The sequence below is a fragment of the Melozone crissalis genome, unplaced genomic scaffold, assembly GCF_028551555.1.
Source record: "Melozone crissalis strain CALT ecotype California unplaced genomic scaffold, PUWL_Pcris_2 ptg000129l_1, whole genome shotgun sequence".
In the NCBI taxonomy this organism is placed as follows: domain Eukaryota; kingdom Metazoa; phylum Chordata; class Aves; order Passeriformes; family Passerellidae; genus Melozone; species Melozone crissalis.
The window spans coordinates 1,048,895-1,069,431 of NW_026535903.1; the positions used below are offsets into that span (position 1 = coordinate 1,048,895).

The following is a 20,537-nucleotide window of genomic DNA, read 5'->3' on the forward strand; positions in this document are numbered from 1 at the left end:
GTGCCGGCCGTGGCGGCTGCGGCGCGCTCGTCACGCGGGCGGGGCCGGAGCGGCGGCGGCGGGATGGAGGAGGAGGAGGGCGGCGGCTGCGGTCAGTGCGGGCCGGGGGCGGGCGGGGGGCTCTGGGACACCCACCTGGCCCGGGGCGAGGTGCTGGGGTAGGCCGTGGTCCCCGCTGGGCGGCGGCGCCTCTCCCGGGCGGGGCGCGCTTGGGCCGGGCCGCTCCCAGGTGCAGGACCGGGGGCGGTGGCTCCGGGACGGGCGGGGATTCGGCGGTGGCGGCGGGACCTGCGCCCGCAGGTGACAGAGGGGCCTTGGCGGCATCGTGCGGGCGGCGGTGGAGGAAGCGCCGGGCGGAACTGGCACCTGGTGCCCGCCGGTAGCGCGGGAGGCGGGCGCGCCGCCGGGCCGCCCTCCCGGGCCCGCGGAGCTCCGGTGCTGCCCGCACGCCTTCCGTCCGCCGCTCGCACTTTGCCCCGGTGCTCCCCCGGCACTGCCCAGCCCGGCCCCGCAGAGCTCGGGGCAGGTTGGCCGCGATGGCGCCTGCTGAATGTCACAGCCCCGGTTCGGGAGCTCCCGGCGTGCCCGGAGCCGCACCCGGGCGGGCCCCGGTGGCTCGGCGGTTGCAGGGTCTCCGCTCTCATGCCCGTGCATTCCGCCCTCCGTGCCCGCAGAGCGTTCCTTCCTCCCGGTACCGAGGAGCGGGACTGGGCAGGGACGCCCTGCCTGTGCCCGGTCTCTCCCGGGCCGGTGCCCGTGTGTCGGCAGGTGGTGTTCCTCGGGCAGGGCCTTTGCTAAGGGGACACTGGAGTGTGGCTGAGGTCTGGGACATGGCCCCGGTGCTGGAGCCGTGCTGGTGCCCGTTCTTCCTCGGAGCAGCCGGTGCCAGCCCAGTGCCACTGCCGGCAGTGCTGGTTCGCGGCCGGTTTCCTGCCCAGCTGTGCGACACGGCCGATTAGGAGCTGCTGATCCACCCCCGAAGTGACAGTGCTGGCCTGCGAGGACTTCGCTGTGTGAGATAAGGAGGTGCCGGCGGCTGCGGCCTGGCTCGGGTGTTGTCAGACACAGCCCATCAGCAGGAGAGCGCTGTGGGGAGTGGTTCTGCCAGCAGCCTCTGGTGCTTCCCGGAATCACCTGGAAGACATCCCGGGTCATCTCTCGGCATTAGAAATGTGCCGCTCATCCTGCCGCGGGGAAGGCAGGGAGTGCACAGCTGCCTCCACCCCACTGTTCCTGTGCTGGGGCAGCACAGCCCCCTGCCCCGGAGCACTTAAGCTGAGCCGGTTTAGCCAAGGACATTCTGCGAGGCTGTAGCGTGGTGGGAGCCGACGGGCAGTCTGTTTCTGGTGGGATTGTGCTGACGCCAGTGTCTGCCCCACGGCTCACGGCCCCTCTTCAGCCCTCTGCCTCGGCAGAGAGCAAATCCCGGGGCGAGCAGCTGGCGGCACAGATGTGCGCTCCCCCTGCTCCTGCCAGGCGTGGGGCTGCACTCCCACCCCCTTCCCAGCATCTCCCCGTGGGGACAGCAGCGAGACCGAGCCCACCCCGGAGCAGCACTGACCGGAGCAGTGGCGTGGCTCAAACGCCTCTGGACCGTGGGGAAGCGGTGTCCTGGCGGGGAACCATCCTGGCTGCTCCTGCCTTGCCGAGCTGCAGCACGGGTGAGAGGATGTGGGAGCACAGTCCTGTCCTGGCACCGTGTCCTGAGCTGGGCCCCAGCACGGCTCAGGCTGGCCCCAGGGAGAGGGGGATTGGGCAGTGCTGGTAATCCCGCTGCCCCCAAGGGATTACAGCTCACTCTGGCCCGGGGATTAAGGGATTTCTCTAAGCAGGGTTGATGCAGCCTCCAGCAAAGCAGCTTGTGCCAGGGGCCCTCGCTGTCTGGGGCAGGGTGGGCTGTGCAAGGTGTGGGGGATCCCCAAAGGAGGGCGGGCTGCCAGCTCTGCAGCAGGCTGGCTGAGGGCTCCTCACCCAGGCAGTCCCTGCCCTCCTCGCCACCAGCCTGCAAAGTCCTGTTTGGCCAGCGGGTGCTGGCAGCCCTTTGGTACAGGCTTGGCTGTCCCATGCTGGGACCACGACATGTCCCATGCTGGGACCATGGCATGTCCCTGGGCACCAGGGAACACTGCTGAGGGAACTGCTGCTGATGCCCTAGACCTTCCCTTGCACAGTGTGGGGTCAGCCTGGGCAAGGTGCTGGGCCCAGCTTGGGGAGCCACTCTTCCACAGAGCTCAGGGATGGACTCCCAGGTCAGAGGCAGAGAGGCAGTGCTGGGGGAGCACCAGGCTTGGAGAGCAGAGCCAGGCACTTGGGCAGAGGCGGTTCCTCTCCTGAGGTGTTTGGAGCAGAGGACAATGAGCCCTGCTGCTGACACTTGCAGTCCTGTCAGGGCTGTATCTATGGTTTGTAAACACCCCACCTTGCCTGGACAGGCTGCAGGGACCCAGCCAGGCATCCAGGTCGCTCTGTGCGGGAGATGCCACCTGGCCCTGCCTCATCCCAGCCACAGCACCCACGTGCCTGTGCCACACTGGGGTTTCTCCAGATGCCAGTCGAGGCCCAGGCAGGAGCTTGTACAGCACGTGCCCAGCTCAGCCTCCCCTGTGCCCCCGGCTCCCTTCGCTTGCCCCTTTTGCCTCCTGGTGATGTGGTAACCGCTGCTCTGGCCCCTGGGAAAGGGGAAGTGGTGTTGAAAGCAGAAGGTCAGTCACATCAGCAGTGACGGCCTGGCTGCCCTGTCAGCTGCCCTTCTCCACTCTCTCCTCCTCTCTGCAGTCAGGGATCAGGGACTGCTCCTGCCTGCCAGGGTGCCCTTCCCCACTGCCTGCCCCGTCTGGGCTTCTGCCTGCCCTGCTCGAGTTACTCCTGGCTCAGCGATCCCGGTGGATGCAGGGGCGGGTGAGCGGAGCTGTCGAGCTGCTCCTGCCCTGACAGGCCCTGGGGTTTGTTACTCATGGCCATGCCCTGCGCTCAGGATCGCTCCTGCTTTGAGGAGAGGAGCTGTCAGTCCGGTTTGGGTTTGCTCAGTGCCTGTGGGCTGGGAGGCTGGGAGGGTGGTGCATTTCCCCAGCTCCACAGCTGTGCCCCAGCCTGGGATCCCAGGGCACGACCCCCCGGTTCCTGCTGCAGGAGCCCCCACGCTCCAGGGCCGCAGCGGAGTGGGCAGCACCTCTGGGGCATGACCAGAGTGTGTGTTTGTGCTGGCACGCAGGGCTGGCCGAGCCCGTGGGGCTGGGTCAGGGCTCGGGCCCTGCGCCCCAGGAGCGGGGGCCGTGCCGGCACCCCCGCGCTGCACCGCCGCGCTTCTCTGGGTGCACCTTCCTTCCTTCATGCGGCGCTCGTTGCTATGCGACCGCCGGCTCCTGATGCTTAATGCTCTAATACGGAGGGATAAAACCTCTCTAAAAATACCCCGCTGCCGGCTCCCCGCGGGGGCAAGGGGGCTGCCGGGGGCAGGCCGCCCGGCCGGGGGGGCTGCTGGGAACTTCCAAACTCCTCGTCCTCCAAGTGGCTTTGAGGCGCCCGCTGTGGCTCCGGGGTGGCACGGGCTGGCGTGCCGGTGCGGCGGGGATTGGCTGGGGCTGGCGCGTGGGCTCCTGCGGCTGGAGCTCCCCTGGCAGAACCAGAGCCAGAGTCGGCTCCAGGCAGAGCCGGGACTGCTCCGGCTGCCCTGCTCCGGGCGTAGGGGAGCTGCCCTCGGCACTGGCTGCCTGCCCAGTACCGGGGAGCCCACTGCTCGGCCAGCGCACCTGTCTGGGCTCCGTGCGCTCCTGCCTGACCTCTGCCCGTCCCTGCCTTGCCCTCCCGGAGCTGGTGGCATCCTGCGTGGGACCCCCGCGGCATGGGGACGGTCAGCGAGCTCTGCGCCTCCAGTTTCCAGGCGTTCCTCTGCCCCTCGGTGGCTGCCAAGGCAGGTAGGCACTGCGTGCCCCCTCCCCTCTGTGCCGCGGGGCTCCCATCCCCCAGCAGGCATGGGAGGCCCATGGCTCTGGCTCCATATGGCTCCTGCTGAAAGCAGCACAGAGTGTCCTCACCGTCTCTCTGCCTCCTTCCTCTGCCGGCCTTCCCAAGCCTGGGCCTCTGAAAGCGCCGGGCCCCTTGCCTGGCATTGCCCTGTGCTGGCGCTGGTGCCATGGTGAGACAGGGGTGTTGGGGAGCCAGTGGTGGTGGCTGGGAGGTCACAGGCAGCACAGGATGGCCGTGGCAGGTCCTGCCCCAGAGGATGTGTGAGTGCTCAGTCGCACTCATCACAAGTGCTGGTGGCTATGGAGGGCAGGGTGTCACTCTCCAAAGGGAAGTCTGTGTGGGAAAGCCCAGCTCCTGTCACGCTGTGGGTGTGCTGAAGGTCAGCCACCTCTGTGACCTGCTGGCTCGTGCCCAGCTGTGGGACTGGGGAGCTCTGCAGTGGGCAGGAGGTTGTGGGACCCCCTCGGCCAGCCCTGTGGCTTAGCTGGGCTCTGCTCCTCTTGAGGCCTGGCACCATAAGCTGTGCTGGGAGCAGGTGAGGTGCCTGCCTGGCTGAATTCCTTGCACATGCACAGTGTCTGTAGACATTGCTGAGCTGGTGCTCACCCAGCCATGCTGGAGGCTGGGGGTCTGTGCTTGGGAATGTTGGAGCCTTGAGCCACTGGGAGCGAGGTAGCGGCTGTGGACGGGTTCCTTAGTGGGCTCCGGGTCGGGGAAGCAGGGTTAATGGGGTGTTGGGCAGGGCTGCACAAAAGCAGTAGAGTGTCCTGAGCACAGGGTCCAGCAGCCTAGGAGGGCCTGTCCCCAAACCCTCCTCCTGACGCACCTCAGCTGTCGGTGGGGAAGGATGGGGCTGACGCAAGCCAGGGTGTGCACATGGTGAAAACAGGATGTGGTGTGAGGAGACAAGCAGGATGTTTTGGGGGCCCCACGGGACCCCACCGAGGGGTGGGGGTGGCGGCACCCGCAGCAGCACACAGAGACCCTGGGCTCGTCCCCACGGCCTGCCTGACCCCGGGGCTGTTGTCCCTCTGGCGTGGCACAGCGTGGGCCGGCAGCAGGGCTGGCTGCTGCGGTAGCTCAGGGGGCTGAAGCACACCCCGAGGCTCCTGAAGCCCACCCTGCCCTTGCTCCATAGCTGGCATTCCGGGTGCCGTGTCTCCATCTCCTGCTGCTGAGCAGGAATTAGCTGAGTCAAGGCAGCCGAAACTGATGCAGCCTCTCAGGGAACTGACAGGGACAGGGATGGGGACAGGGACATGCTGGGGTCGCTCCCACTGCAGGCACGGCCCCACAGCACCCAGACTCACCACACAGGGGTCCTGAACGGAGCAGTGGGGTCCCGACAGACACCCCAGAGCGAGGGGGCAAGACAGTGGGGAACAACATCCCGTGGGGGCTGGCATGGCTCCTGTCCTTCTCCGGTTCCCGTTCCTGTCCCAGCCCGCTGTGGGCGATGCCATGGAGCCTGGGGAGGGCAGCGGGCACCAGCGGTCCCACGGCCAGCACAGGGCCTGGTCCTGCAGTGGGGAGCTCTGGCAGAGACGGGGGAGCTGCGGGGCCGGGGGTCTGCTGGAGGGGAAGGGAGGGGAGCCCGGGGCTGTGCTCAAGATGTGCCGGGCCGGGTGTCCTGGCCGGCTGCGAGGAAGGAAGGGCTGGGCCGGCCCGGGGCCTGCCTGGCTGGGACCCCAGCACAGGGCCCTGAGCCAGGGAGGGCGAGCAGCCCTGACGCCCGTTCCCTCCCAGCCGGGAGCACAGGAGTTAAGGTGCTGGCGGCTCATGGCGGCAGGAACAGGGTGGTGCTGGTGCCGGCTCCCGGCGAGGCCGGGATGACGCCCGGGAGGCCGCGGAGCTCATTGGTACGGGGCCCTGAGTCACCGCGGAAGCACCGCGGCTGCAGGTGTCCGCACCCGGCACGGCAGCTCGGGCACGGCCGGCGGGGCCGGGGACAGCCCTGGCACCATGGTGCTGAGGGCACAGGGTCACGGTGAGCGGGGCCGGGGCGCGGGGGCCGGGCGGGGGCGGCCGACGGTCCGGGTGTGCCCCCGTGTGTGCCCCGCTGGCTCCGTGTGTGCCCCGCTGTCCGCGGGCGGCGCTGGGACCGAGGCGAGGCCGGCAGAGCCCTGTGCGGCGGGGCTGTGCTCTGGGTGAGGTGCGGAGAGGCTGCGGGTGCTGCTCTGGGGTGAGCCCCGAGCCTCATGGACAGATCCTGCTGCTCTGGGGTGAGCCCCATGGGCACATCCTGCTGCTCTGGGGTGAGCCCCACGGACAGATCAGATCCTGCTGCTCTGGGGTGAGCCCCATGGACAGATCCTGCTGCTCTGGGGTGAGCCCCATGGGCACATCCTGCTGCTCTGGGGTGAGCCCCGAGCCCCATGGGCACATCCTGCTGCCCCGGTACAGGATCCCAGGGGAGCCCCCGCATTCCTGCGCTGGTGGGGAGGCCCCGCTGTGCTGGGATCCTGCAGGGTGGTGGGTCCCTGTGCGATCTCTGTGCCAGTGTGTGTTCCAGCCTCCCATCCCCCGGCACTGCTCTGCCTGCGGCCAGGCTCACTGGGGCTCTCCAGGGCAGTTGCTGTGCAGAGCCAGGGAAGGGTTAATGCCGCCTTCCTTCCCCAGAAAAGCTCCTGCGTCTGGGGTTTCTCTTCCTCTGGCTGCTGCTGACATGGCTGGGCTGCTTGTCACGAGTGCTCAGCCTCCGCCGGGGAGGGACCTTCCGGGGCTCTGCAGCAGCCCTGCCGTCCTGTCCTGCTGCCCTGCAGCGTCTCCTCTGCCCCACGCCTGTCCCGGGGCCGCCGGGACACGGCTGGAACCCCTGTCCTCTCCCAGGTGGGCAGGGAAGAGGCAGAGCTGAGGGCTTGCCTGAGGCCTGGCATGAATTTGGCTTTTCCTGCGGCAAGGCCGGGCGTCTGGCGGCTGGACAAGAGGGTCCTGCAGCTGGGCAGGAGGTCCTGTGGCACAGGCAGAGCCCAGGGTTAGGGGGTTTCTGTGTCTGATGAGCGGGTGTGACGCAGCTCATCCCTCCCCCTGCAAGCCTGGGCTTGCAGGGCGCCCTGAGGGCCTGGCAGTGGGGGCTGGTGCCGGTGGGAATGCTGAGAATGGGGCGGGCGGGAGGTGCTGGGATGCATCCACAGAGCTCTGGTACCGTAGGTGACTTTTAACCTGGTGCCACCAGCCGACCTGTCTGGCTCAGGCTCCCCGACATGGAGACTGCAAGTATTGGGAAGTGTTGGCGTGTCTGAGGGCCGGTGTCGCAAGCCGAGGCGCCTCAGCCTTGGCAACAGGAGGGGGCTGTGAAGGAGGAAGCTGATCAGGGCCAGGGCAGAGCGGGGAAGTGCTGAGCTCAGAGATTCAGGGTGCAGGGTCACCCGGCGAGCTCCCACTGAGGCGGTGCAGGGGGAATCGATGCACAGCTGAGGACAGTGCTGGTCCAGAGGCACACGGGGTCTTTGGGCCCTGACGTGGGGCGGTGACTGCGCTGGGGACACTGGTGAGTCTGGGCTGGTGGCAGTGGTGGCACACGGGACCTCACGGGTCAGGGGGTCATGCTTGGGGCAGGGAGGATGGGGACAGCCCTACAGACACCTGTTCCCACCACCCCAGGGCCGGAGGTGGGGGTAACACAAGAGCTGAGCTGGCAGATCCTGCTGCCACCTCCCTTGGGGACAACACTGGAGGGAGGGTGTTTTGGTGTCCTTGCAGGTGACCTTGGTGCAACGCACAGAACCAGGTGGGAGACAGGAGCATAGTAGGAGGGCTGGGAGCGCTCTTGAAGGAGCCTGTGACCTTGGGGACTGGAGGGAACAGGAATGGGAACCTTGTCACCGTGAAGCAGGGAGGTCACACACCAAGGAGCACTAGGAATGTTCCTGGAGCACGGGGACCATGTGGTGTCCCTGGGCGATGGTGTTGGAGAGGGGGTATCTGGCTCCCCAGGGTGACAGGAAGGTGTAGATGTCGTGGTGTGCAGGTGAGGTCTGTCTGGAGGCTGCACCAGCTCCAGGCTCTGCCCCAGAACAATGAATCCACTGCAGAGGGAGCTGCAAGGAGCTGGTTGATGTTTGCGGCTGACCTGGTGCAGCAGAGCAGCCTGCAGGGCTGCAGGTTGGTGTGGAGCTGTGCTGCAGGGCACAGCAGAGCTGCCTAGCTGTGGGGAGCAGAACGGGCACCCACACCAGCCCAGCTGGGGCAGAGCAGAGGAGAATGGCACTGGGGGGCAGCAGGGCTGGCAGAGCAGTGCTGGAGGTGATGTGGGGGCCTGTGTTGGTTCTCACTCTGCAGCTGCCACAGTCTGAAGGAGCAGATGCCCTTGCCCTCGAATTCCTTTCATGCCATTGGTGCCACTTGGCCTCTGTGTGAGGCTGGGGACACTGCTCGCCAGCCCAGCTCCTCCTGCCTCCAGCCAGGCCCACAGCTGCTGGCTGGGAGCAGAGCCTGTGCCAGGAGCCTGGCAGGCCTGATTGCCAGGAGCACACGTGCTGACCTGTCGTGTCTGTGCTCAGTGCCCAGTGACTTGACGCCAGAGGAGTGCCAGGAGCTGGAGAACATCCGCCGCCGAAAGCAGGAGCTGCTGGCTGACATACAGGTACAATACCCAGGGACCCACACACTCCCCTGGCCAGGGACAGCAGCAGGGCTGGCAGGGTCCCTGGAGCCCCATCCAGGACCCCTTGTGCTGCTGCCCCACAGCTCTTCCTCTGGAGGGCTCTGGGGACAGGGTCCCAGCTGGAATGGGGTCCCGGGTGGCAGCCAGCCGTCCCTGCCCTGCCAAAGCAGCCATGCCTTCTCCTGTCCCCTGCAGAGCTCCAGGCTGTGCAGTTGTGCTAGTCTGTGCCAGCCCCTGCCTGGCACGGGCAGGGACCACGTATCTGGGCCAGGCCACTGCCCTGGCAAGAGCCTGTGAGGTTGGGGCTCATCTGGGACACTGTCAGTCGTGTCCCTGATTAAGGCACCAGAGGCTAATTACCGCCATATGCTGGGCATGATCTGGAGGGATTAGGGGTAATTTTGTTAACCTCTGAATCTCTTCCTTCCTGCATGCTGGGAGCGTGGCAGTGCGGCAGGGATTAGCAGTGGGGGGCAAGCAGCCCCACTGCCGGTGCCCTCTGAGCTGGTTCAGCCCCTGGGCAGCGCTTGGGGTGGGGAGAGAAGGGAGGGAGGGAGGGAAGGAGGGGCTGTGGGGGAGTGGTGCTATGGGGGAGTGGGGCTGTCTCCAGGGCTGGAGGGTTTTGGGGGAGGCACCTCCTTGTCTCAGCGCCCCCTCTCCCCACAGCGCCTCAAGGATGAGATAGCAGAAGTGACGAATGAGATCGAGAACCTGGGCTCCACGGAGGAGAGGTGAGTCTAGCCCCATGGAGCCCCCGAGGGCTGTGCGGGAGCCGAGGGCAGCTGAGCCCACGGGTGCTGCTGTGAGCAGCTTTCCCAGGCACCCTGAGCTCCTGGGAGCAGGATTCCAGGATGATCTGCTGCTCCCAGGTCTGTTTTTCCAAGCCCAGCCCCTCTGTCTGGCCACAGCCACTGGCGAGCTTTGTTATTCTGAGCTGGTGCCAGCCGGGATCAGGGGGCCTGGTGGGAGCTGACTCCCAGCATCGTTCCCAGTTACCCACCGGGGCATGAGGACTGTCCCCTTCTGCCAGCCCCCCTGCTCTCCCCAGAGCCCTGCCACAGCCAGTCTGCCCAAGCCTGCCTGTATCTGGGTGACCTGACAGGTGCTGTGCCTGCACCCCCTCTGCTCAGGTGACCCCAAGGGTACCCCAAGGGTGGCAGCTCTGCTCTGTTCTGGGGCCTGACAGGCTGAGAACAGCCCCAGGCCACAGTGTGGGGCAGAGACAGAGCAGTGTGTTGGCTTTGTCCCCTGTGGGTACAGCATGGGGGCCTGGGTCCCCTTGGTCCAGGCTGACCCTCCCCACAGTGCACTGCCCCAGTGGGGCCCTGCCAGGTGCTCAGAGCTGCTTCATGCCTTGCAGGAAAAACATGCAGAGGAACAAGCAGGTGGCCATGGGCAGGAAGAAGTTCAACATGGATCCCAAGAAGGTACTGTGGGATGGGGAGCAGGGCTGGTTACCTGCTCTGGGGGTGTGCAGGGCTCTGCCACCTCCCAGTCCAGGTTGCTGGGGCTGGTGGGGGCAGCCACAGACCCTCAAGCACCTCTCTTGTACCCCTCCAGGGCATCCAGTTCCTGATTGAGAACGACCTGCTGAAGAACACATGTGAGGACATTGCGCAGTTCCTGTACAAGGGAGAGGGCCTCAACAAGACAGCCATCGGCGACTACCTGGGCGAGAGGTGCGCTGGGCTCGGGTTTCCTGGGGGGGCTGTGGGCTCCTGCCACCTGAGAGACGGGACACTGCAGCTCTGAGCTCACAGGGCAGCTCACTGGGGGTACTCAGGGTGCTGGGGGTATTCGGTTCATGGCTGGCTCTTGCAAGTGGTGATTTGTGCAGACCAGACCAGGGATCAAGCAGGGGGTAACTGCAGCTTTCCCCATGCATGAGTAGACTCTGGAGAAGGGCAGGGACAGGGAGCCGCTCAGCAGTCACAGGATTGCTGATCATGCATCCCTCGTGCTCTGGCTTTGTTCCCACAGGGATGAGTTCAACATCCAAGTCCTGCATGCCTTCGTGGAGCTGCATGAATTCACTGACCTCAACCTTGTGCAGGCCCTGCGGTGAGTAAGGGGCTGTGAGCTGAGCGTGGCCCACGGCGGGTGCTGGGGACCCTGGAGCCCCCAGAGCAGCAGCACAGCTGGATCTCCACAGGCAGTTCCTGTGGAGCTTCCGGCTGCCAGGGGAGGCACAGAAGATTGACCGGATGATGGAGGCCTTTGCCCAGCGGTACTGCCAGTGCAACCCCGGTGTCTTCCAGTCCACAGGTGGGCGCCTGTCCCAGACAGATACCAGCCCCTGGTATCATCCTGCCCCACAGCTGACTTTCCCCTCTGCCCCTGCAGACACCTGCTACGTGCTGTCCTTTGCCATCATCATGCTGAACACGAGCCTGCACAATCCCAACGTGAAGGACAAGCCCACGGCGGAGCGATTCATCGCCATGAACCGCGGCATTAATGACGGGGGGGACCTGCCTGAGGAGCTGCTCCAGGTGAGGGCCAGGCCAGGCTGCAAAGCTGGCCCAGAGCAGGGCCCAGCATGGGGCTGCAGGGCAAAGCAGAGCTGATTCCATGTCATTGTACCAGAACCTGTATGAGAGCATCAAGAATGAGCCCTTCAAAATCCCTGAGGATGACGGCAATGACCTCACCCACACCTTCTTCAACCCTGACCGGGAGGGCTGGCTCCTGAAGCTCGGTGAGTGCCAGCAGCAAGGGAGGGCAGGCTGTCTCCAGGGTGCAGTGCCCCTGGGCTTCCCACATTTCTCCTGCTGGCCTGGCTCTTCGGAGCATCAGGAGGCTACAGAGACAGGCACAGCCTTCATAGGAAGGGCAGTACCTCCAGCCCTCCATCTTCCCCTGGCTGGGCAGCAGGAGCAGACTCAGAGCTGATGAGGCCCTGCAGAGTGGCTGGGTGGGTGTCCTGGGGGACTCTGCCTCTAGGCTGGGCAAGCCCCCAGCACAGAGCTGGTACCAGGGTCTGGTGTCAGAGCACAGAGACCTCGAAGCCCCTCAGGTCACCGAGTCACAGCAGGATGTGGAGCAGGCCCCCAGGCGCAAGCGGCGAGCTGCCCCAGGCTGCGTGCGTCCCCCTCCATACCACAGACCAGACCTGCCTCACTTTCCCACGGCATTACCACCTCGCATCCCGGCTCCACATGCAGGCAGCATGCATGGCATCCCTGCTGCACCCTGCTCCCAGCCGGAGCCTCCGCGCCCTGGCTCCTGTGGCTTCTCTTCTTGGCACCTCTGGGGGATCCTCTGCCCGGGTTTGGTGGGGGAATGGGCGTCGGCAGGATCGGGGTCCGCTGGGATGTTTTCCCATGGTTCTGCCTTGGGTCAGAACTCCTGATTCGGGGCCAGCCCTTGGGAGGGGACAGCGAGAGCTGCCTGCTCCCTGCCCTGGGGTGGGGGCACACAGGACAGCCCAGGCTCTCCTGTCCCTGACTGGAGGGGCCCTGGGCACCCAGGCTCAGGTTGGCACCACCGATGGGATGGCGGAGAGACAGAGAGTGGCTGTGGACCCCAACTGCCTTGGGGGGCAGGGAAGGACCCTGCTGTTCAGCCAGGGGGTGTCCCCAGCAGCCAAGGAGCCCCATCCCACAGAGCCACAGTGAGCCAGGGCAGTCAAGCCCCCACAGCCCTGCCGCTGGCCCAGCCCCTCACAGCTTCCCTGCTGCAGCCCGGCCCCACTGACCCGCAGGGCAAGGGGGGGCTTTGGGGTTCCTCTTTTTATTTGTTTCCTTTTTTTTTTTAATTTTCTTTTCTCCCTCATTTATATGTTTCCATGATTTTGGCTCTTCCTTTCCTTGCCCCCAACTCCAGGAGGTACGTACCCCTCTTCCCTGCTCTGCTCACACTGCTGGGGCTTCGTTTCCTTTGCGTTTTTAATTGCTGGTGATGAGTCTCATTGCTGCTGCTGTTGCTGCTAACCCCACACACCCGGGGACCTCGCCTGCTGCAGGACAGCCCCTCTCCACCTCCAGGCAGGGATGTGGGGTGCCAGCCTGCCCATGCCATGCATTCCCCAAGGCCTGTGGCCTCCTCTGCCAGCTGGGGGAGGACACCCGCCCAGCTGTGCACCATCATGTCCACAGACAGCTCAGCCTGGCCAGTGGGTCCTTGCCTCCGGTGACACAAGGGATGGGCACAGATTTGGGGTGTCTCCAAAAAGTCTGAGACGGCTGAACAGTCAGCATTAGGGAATTCATTAAAGTCCATTCTAAGAGGTTTTTAAACTCCTATTTCGGTAACTGGCTTGGAACTGAAGACAGGTTTTAGTTACTTATAGAGATCTGTGTCGTGGGCAGAGTGAGTGTGTCCCATTATTAGACCAGAGTGTCACCAACCTCAATGTGGCAGAAGCAGTGTCCTCAATCAGGGCATTACGTCACCCCCTTTTACAACAGTCGCGCTTTACAGCAGTCTTTACGACAGTCGCGCTTTACGGCCCCTTTTACGACAGTCGCGCTTTACGGCCGTCTTTACGGCAGTCACGCTTTACGGCCCCTTTTACGACAGTCGCGCTTTACGGCCATCTTTACGACAGTCGCGCTTTACGGCCCCTTTTACGACAGTCGCGCTTTACGGCCATCTTTACGACAGTCACGCTTTACGGCAGTCTTTACGACAGTCGTGCTTTACGGCCCCTTTTACGACAGTCGCGCTTTACGGCAGTCTTTACGACAGTCACGCTTTACGGCCGTCTTTACGACAGTCGCGCTTTACGGCCGTCTTTACGACAGTCGCGATTTACGGCCCCTTTTACGACAGTCGCGATTCACGGCCCCTTTTACGACAGTCGCGCTTTACGGCAGTCTTTACGACAGTCGTGCTTTACGGCCCCTTTTACGACAGTCGTGCTTTACGGCCCCTTTTACGACAGTCGCGCTTTACGGCCCCTTTTACGACAGTCGCGCTTTACGGCCCCTTTTACGACAGTCGCGATTTACGGCCCCTTTTACGACAGTCGCGCTTTACGGCAGTCTTTACGACAGTCGCGCTTTACGGCCGTCTTTACGACAGTCGCGCTTTACGGCCGTCTTTACGACAGTCACGCTTTACGGCAGTCTTTACGACAGTCACGCTTTACGGCAGTCTTTACGACAGTCGCGCTTTACGGCAGTCTTCACGACAGTCGCGCTTTACGGCCCCTTTTACGACAGTCGCGCTTTACGGCCCCTTTTACGACAGTCGCGCTTTACGGCCCCTTTTACGACAGTCGTGCTTTACGGCAGTCTTTACGACAGTCGCGCTTTACGGCCCCTTTTACGACAGTCGCGCTTTACGGCCGTCTTTACGACAGTCGCGCTTTACGGCCCCTTTTACGACAGTCGTGCTTTACGGCCGTCTTTACGACAGTCGCGCTTTACGGCAGTCTTTACGACAGTCGCGCTTTACGGCCGTCTTTACGACAGTCGCGCTTTACGGCAGTCTTTACGACAGTCGCGCTTTACGGCCCCTTTTACGACAGTCGCGCTTTACGGCAGTCTTTACGACAGTCGCGCTTTACGGCCGTCTTTACGACAGTCGCGCTTTACGGCCCCTTTTACGACAGTCGCGCTTTACGGCCGTCTTTACGACAGTCGCGCTTTACGACCCCTTTTACGACAGTCGCGCTTTACGACCCCTTTTACGACAGTCGCGCTTTACGGCCCCTTTTACGACACTCGCGCTTTACGGCCGTCTTTACGACAGTCGCGCTTTACGGCCCCTTTTACGACAGTCGCGCTTTACGACCCCTTTTACGACAGTCGCGCTTTACGGCCACTTTTACGACAGTCGCGCTTTACGGCAGTCTTTACGACAGTCGCGCTTTACGGCCACTTTTACGACAGTCGCGCTTTACGGCCCCTTTTACGACAGTCGCGCTTTACGGCCGTCTTTACGACAGTCGCGCTTTATGGCCGTCTTTACGACAGTCGCGCTTTACGGCAGTCTTTACGACAGTCGCGCTTTACGGCCCCTTTTACGACAGTCGCGCTTTACGACCCCTTTTACGACAGTCGCGCTTTACGGCCCCTTTTACGACAGTCGCGCTTTACGGCAGTCTTTACGACAGTCGCGCTTTACGGCCACTTTTACGACAGTCGCGCTTTACGGCCCCTTTTACGACAGTCGCGCTTTACGGCCGTCTTTACGACAGTCGCGCTTTACGGCCGTCTTTACGACAGTCGCGCTTTACGGCAGTCTTTACGACAGTCGCGCTTTACGGCCGTCTTTACGACAGTCGCGCTTTACGGCCCCTTTTACGACAGTCGCGATTTACGGCCCCTTTTACGACAGTCGCGCTTTACGGCCGTCTTTACGACAGTCGCGCTTTACTGCCCCTTTTACGACAGTCGCGCTGTACGGCCGTCTTTACGACAGTCGCGCTTTACGGCACCTTTTACGACAGTCGCGCTTTACGGCCGTCTTTACGACAGTCGTGATTTACGGCACCTTTTTCGACAGTCGCGCTTTATGGCCGTCTTTACGACAGTCACGTGCACGGGTGGTTGGGGCGTGCCAAGTGGCTGGAGCTGGATGGGATGGATCTGCGTGCTGCCCTGTGCTAAGGGCTCACAGCAGAACCCATGAGGCACCAGCACTGCTCCAATGCCTGCACCCCAAGCTGTCGGGGAGCACTGGTGCTGACCCTCTGAACTGCTCTGGGGCAGGCCAGGGGTGGGCTGCCAGCGGGCACAGGGCAGCAGGGGCCACAGGGCCTTCCTGGCAGGGAAGGAGATGAGCAGGACCCCCAGTGTACACTGTGGCTCCTTTTGTCCATGCTGGATCCTGCAGGGGTGGGTGCTCATCCTGCATTCGGCACTGCTGCAATGGCTGCACTGGAGGGGAGCTGGGCCGGGTGGGGGGAGCAGGGCAACTTCTCACAGTGCTGGCAGCTGCGGACCCTGTGGCCTTGGGTCCGCCTTGCCCGGGGTCCAGGACGAGTGGGACCATGGTCAGTGTGGACAGAAATCCCCGTGTCCTCCCAGGGAGCTGCCTGGCCGCAGTTTCCTCTAGCTGTGCTGATGTGTGTTTGGGTGGGAGCGCTGCCGCCCTCGTCTCCATCCTCATCCGTGCGCTTCCTGCTCGGGTGGGTGCGGTGTGCGCTGCCTGCTGCTGCTGCTGCCCACCGCTGCCTGCCTCTGCTTGGCTCTGTGTGTCCGCCGGGGCTCCGCGTGCCTGGCTGGCACCGAGATGCCATGTGCCTGAGCTGCCGTGTGCCCGGCCCGGTGCCGTGTGCCCGGCCCGCTCCGCGCTGCCGAGCTGCCATGTGTGCCCGAGCTGCCATGTGTGCCCGGCCCGGTGCCGTGTGCCCGGCCCTGCTCTCAGGGCTGTGCCCGACTGGCCCTCTCTGCTCCCAGGAGGCAGGGTGAAGACGTGGAAGCGGCGCTGGTTCATCCTGACGGACAACTGCCTTTACTACTTCGAGTACACAACGGTGAGTGGGCCCCTGCAGGGTGCGCTGGGCTGGGGCAGGGAAGGGGCTGCGCTGGGGGTGTCCCACCCCACAGCTAAACATCTGCTTGGCTGCACCAGGATAAGGAGCCCCGTGGCATCATCCCCCTGGAGAACCTGAGCATCCGCGAGGTGGAGGACTCAAAGAAGCCGGTGAGTGCTGTGGCAGTGTCCTCTGGGGTTTGGGGGCAGCTTTGGCTTGGGCAGGAGAAGCTGGGAGGTGTTGCAGCACGCCGAGATGTCCCCAGGAGGGACAGAGGGCCCCAGAGCGGTCACTGCCTTCATCAAAGTGGGGCTGGTCACCACAGGGGCACATGCAGGGCCAGGGGGTGACAATCACGGTGTGTCTGTCCCTCTGTGCTGTGCTGGGGTGGCTGTGCCAGGCGTGTGGCTCTGCTTTGTCCCTCCCAGTCTGGGCTCCCCTTTGGAAATGGGGGCTGTGAGTGAGCACTCTCTCCCTCCCAGAACTGCTTTGAGCTCTACATCCCTGACAACAAGGACCAGGTGATCAAGGCCTGCAAGACAGAGGCAGATGGGCGCGTGGTGGAGGGGAACCACACCGTGTATCGCATCTCTGCCCCCACGCCCGAGGAGAAGGAGGAGTGGATCAAGTGCATCAAGTGAGTGCTTGGAGGAGCGTGTGGGGGCACAGCAGGGACCTGCCTGCTGTCCAAAAGGGGACGGTGCTTCCCAGGGCGTCCTGCAGGGATGGGGGAAGAAAGCTTCCCCAGGGATACAGAGGGGCCTGCCCAGGGCCAGGCCAGGCGGGTGGCACCCATCCCTGCCGCAGCTTGGCCTGACCCAGCCCTCGTTCCCCTGCCAGGGCCGCCATCAGCCGGGACCCCTTCTACGAGATGCTGGCTGCCAGGAAGAAGAAGGTCTCGTCCACCAAGCGGCACTAGCAGCCAGACTGGCCCTGCAAGGCCAGCCCAAGTGCTCCCCTGTCCTGGGGGCATGTGGGGTGGGGGCCACGCTGCACGCTGGCCCTTGAGGCCCGGGGCCCAGCTTCAGCTTAGCCATTTCTTACTGCGGGGGGAGGGAAGGGGCACGGGCATCTCAGTGACTCTGCCCCCGTCACTGCCTCATCACCTGAGAGCGTCCTCAGAGGCTCAGGTTGGAACACAGCCCCCCTGGGAGCCCTGGCCTGAGCACCATGGGCACCCTCCCTGCCTCTGACCCCCAACAAGCCTGCAACCTCATGGCACTGGGTCCCCAACACCCGTGCTCAGACACTCTTGGGGTGTTGGGCAGGAGGGCGGGCAGCTGTTGGTGAGCAGCTGGTGGTTTTGGGGTGCCACAGGTGCTGGGGTGCAGGTGCCAGCCCTGCAGAGAGAGATACAGCTCCTGGCCCTCGTTGTAGCGGGCCTGGGTCTGTCCTGGGCGTCCCCACGCTGCTGCCTTGGACCCTCCCAGCCCCCCCTGCACTGGAGTGGTCCCCAGACACAGGAGGGACGAAGGGCGGGGACTGGTGGCGAGCCGTGGTGCCACGCAGGGCGGGGATGTGCCCTCACCCAGCTGTGGGAGCCGTGGCTGGGATGTGGCAGCACTCGGTGGCATTGCCCCAGCACATCCCTGTGCCAGGGCCGTGTGCCAGGCTGGCATGGTGCCCTGGTGGAGCCTGCCCTCGGGATGGCTGCTGCTGGGGGGCTGGCTGCGGCCCCAGCTCTCTCTCTGCCTCACAATCGCCTGTGTCTTGTCCTGTCCCCATCCCCACGCACGGTCTGGAGGCGCCTGGATCAGTATTAGCCTATTTATCAGAGGTGTAAATACTCCTGTATAGTTTTCTCCTTGTAGATTATTTTGTATGTGGGTGGTTCAGTGCAGAGGCCTCACAGGAGTGGGGCGGGTGGGCAGGATTTTTTATTCTAACCTTTTTTTTCTTTTTTTTTTTTTTAATTTGCCATGGCCTTGTAAACTAGTGCTGAAGATCAGCAACAAATAAATACTTGCACCACGCTTCCCTTGGCCTCCTGTGCTCTGTGCAGCTCGGGGTGGGCAGGAGTCCCCTGCCACTGTCAGCCCTTGCCCTGTGCCCAGCCCTGGCCTGGGTTAATGCTCCTCCCAGCCCGAGGTGTGCTGGGGGTGTTTGTGAGCCCTGTGCCTCACCAGCTGCCCCTGGGCACCAGGGCACTGCCTGGGGTGCCTCAGTGTAGAGCACAGGGCAGTGAGCTCTGCTCTGTTCCAGGTGGGGCAGCTCTTGGTGCTGCAGCTGCTGCGGGCACCAGGCTTGGCTGGGCACAGGCGTTCAGGGCACTGTGGAGGACCTGGCACAGTGGGGACAGGGAGTACCCTCGGGTACCGTGTTCTGCACCGGGCAGGGGGCTGCATACCCAGCTGGTGCCAGCTGTGAGTGGGATCAAAGCCAGGCTGGGAGTGCCGAGCCTGTGCCAGCAGTGTTGGTGCCATCAGCCTGGAGGCGTTGTCCAGTCAGACACCCTTGTGCCATGGGGGGATCTGCGAGAGCATTCCCTGCTGCAGCCCCTGCCCATCCTGTGCCTCGGATGGGGCAGCCTTTGGCCCTGCAGCCTTTGGCCCTGCAGCCAGGGTCTGGCCAGGGTGGGCAAAGAGCCCTCGCTGAGGGATGGGGCACTGGGGTGTGCATGGGCAAGGGCAGCCCTGCAGTTGGGCTGGTGCCCGTTGGGCTGGTGCCAGGGTCGGTTGGGGCACGCTGTCAGTTGAACTGCTGGCAGTGGCAGGTGGGGTCTGCCAGTGCCTGGAGGCTGTTGGAGCCTTGAGGAGTGCGACAGGGAAGCAGCAGAGCCAGGTAAGATTGGGGTGAGCCAGGGCAGCGATAGCGCCAGGCTGGGATGGGCAGGTCAGGGGGTAACAGGGGCAGGCAGGGATGGGGAAGGTCCAGGGATGGGGCAGGTCAGAGGGCAATAGGGCCGGGTGGTGATGGGGCAGGCAGGGATGGGGCAGGCAGGGATGGGGCAGGCAGTGATGGGGCAGGCTTGGGGCCACTGGGCCCAGGCAGGGCTGGGACTGGCAGCTTCCCCTGTGGTGTGCAGAGGGAAGGCTCAGGGCAGGGCAGGGCAGGGCAGGGGTGGGATGATGGCAGTGCCAGGGCAGGGTGTGGGGCCGGCACAGCCCTGGCTGAGCGGGGTTTCCCTCTGGACCCCGCAGGTGCTGGGGAGCCCGTGCTGGCAGGATGTCAGACCCACAGCCGGACGAGAGGCTGGTCCTCCTGGAGAACCTGGCCACGGCGCTGCTGCGCGTCCGGCCCGACAAGTGGGCCAAGTTTGCGGCCAGCGAGGAGACCTCAGTCCTGCTGGACAAGTTCTTCAAGCAGCCAGAGCTGCGGGAGCTGGTGCTGGCGCTGACCCCGGCCGGGCAGCTCCAGCCCACTACCTCCTTCCCACCTGCCCTGAAGGGCAAGGCATTCTACTGCGTGAAGAAGAAGGAGGAGAACATCACCGGGGAGAACTGTCGGAGCGCGCTGCTGGTGGGAGACGTGGGCGCCTCGCCCGTGGAGCAGCTCATCACCGTGCTGCTGGAGGTGGGTTACCTGTGCATCAAGTGTTACCTGTGCAGGAACAGGCCGGGGCTGAGCAGGGTGACTGCAGCTCCCTGGGCACACTGGGACCCCGCTGTGGGCTGCTCTAGCCAAATCTCCAGGTGGGCTCCAAAATGAACTAAAATTCACAGAGAAAACTTGTGCCAGGTCCTCACCCTGACCTTGCGGTGGCTCCCATCCTATGCTGAACAAGCCCCACAAGGACAGGAGCTGGGTGAAAGTCACCAAGCTGGTTTGCTTCTGGCCCCTACTGGATCACTTCCTCCCTGCAATTTTAGAAACTCATAATAATGCCCCCTTACCTTTACCCTGCAGCTGGGAAATGTCGAAGTGGGTTTCCCTCAAACTTCCCATAAATATTCCTGCTGCCAGCCCAGAGCACCCAAAAGCTTCATCAGCTCCAGGAGCTCCCAATGTTCCCCCTCATTGCTGGGGGCTTTTGCTCATGTGCCAGCCCCTGACCCTGCCAGATGCATTCGCTGTGCCACTTCCAGCCCTTCCCAGGCCATGAGAGCTGGAAACCAGAGCAAAGGGCCTTCTGGTCACACTGATAAATACCAGCAGCACCCATGTGTGGCCAAGAGAGCCGTGACTGCGCTGACACTGCCTCAGTGTGCAGCGAGAGGGAAGTGCCCAGTGCCCTGTGTACAGCAGGTCACAACGCAGTGCCTGAGCCAGCCCTGTCTCGCAGGTTGTGACCCCTCTGCTCCTGAGCCAGGATGAGGGGCTGAACTGGCCCAGGATTGTGGCGGAGGACATCGTGCGCCACACTCAGCAGCTGCAGAACAAGATGTTCATGATGACTGGCAAGATCCAGGGGAAGCCACTGCTGCCACTGCCCGAGCACCTGGTCAGCTGGGAGGACTCAGGCGCCGCCCTGGACTGGTGGGTGGCACCGCTTGGGGCCAGAAAAGCCTGGCAGGGGCCCAGGGCAGCATAAATCACTCGGGAAGGGATGGGAGCTGGGTCCCTGCACAGCCCTGGGCACAGCCATCCCCTGCAGCAGAC

General features: G+C 64.0%; 2 protein-coding genes across 6 annotated transcripts in view; both read left to right on the forward strand.

Annotated features, from left to right (window-relative positions):
- Positions 1–44: 44 nt before the first annotated feature.
- On the forward strand, positions 45–17,965 carry CYTH1 (cytohesin 1). Of its 5 annotated transcripts, none has more exons than XM_054293101.1 (13): positions 45–91; positions 8,469–8,551; positions 9,239–9,303; positions 9,933–9,999; positions 10,133–10,251; positions 10,553–10,633; positions 10,725–10,837; positions 10,916–11,064; positions 11,159–11,271; positions 15,920–15,998; positions 16,097–16,168; positions 16,481–16,635; positions 16,839–17,965. In XM_054293101.1, the coding sequence occupies exons 1-13, from the start codon at positions 64–66 to the stop codon at positions 16,915–16,917; spliced, it is 1,203 nt and encodes a 400-aa protein (XP_054149076.1). In that variant the 5' UTR covers positions 45–63; the 3' UTR covers positions 16,918–17,965. The 5 variants fall into 5 exon arrangements, with proteins under 5 accessions (XP_054149076.1, XP_054149075.1, XP_054149077.1 ...); XM_054293100.1 differs by lacking the exon at positions 45–91 and adding an exon at positions 3,493–3,914 and having other exon boundaries at positions 11,159–11,270; positions 15,922–15,998; XM_054293102.1 differs by lacking the exon at positions 45–91 and adding an exon at positions 5,588–5,953.
- A 1,198-nt stretch (positions 17,966–19,163) lies between these two features.
- Positions 19,164–20,537, forward strand: part of DNAH17 (dynein axonemal heavy chain 17) — a 32,242-nt gene continuing 30,868 nt past the window's right edge. Inside the window, exons 1-2 of the mRNA XM_054293058.1 lie at positions 19,164–19,511; positions 20,221–20,414. Coding sequence (XP_054149033.1) covers positions 19,164–19,511; positions 20,221–20,414 — 542 coding nt within the window. The remainder of the gene's footprint in view (positions 19,512–20,220; positions 20,415–20,537) is intronic.

Coding starts and splice junctions, on each gene's coding strand:
- CYTH1 (XM_054293099.1), top strand. CDS start 8,270: ATGCCCTTGCCCTCGAATTCCTTTCATGCCATTGGTGCCACTTGGCCT. Junction 10,252..10,552: donor GGCGACTACCTGGGCGAGAG/GTGCGCTGGGCT, acceptor TTGTTCCCACAG/GGATGAGTTCAACATCCAAG. Junction 11,271..15,921: donor GGGCTGGCTCCTGAAGCTCG/GTGAGTGCCAGC, acceptor CTCTGCTCCCAG/GAGGCAGGGTGAAGACGTGG.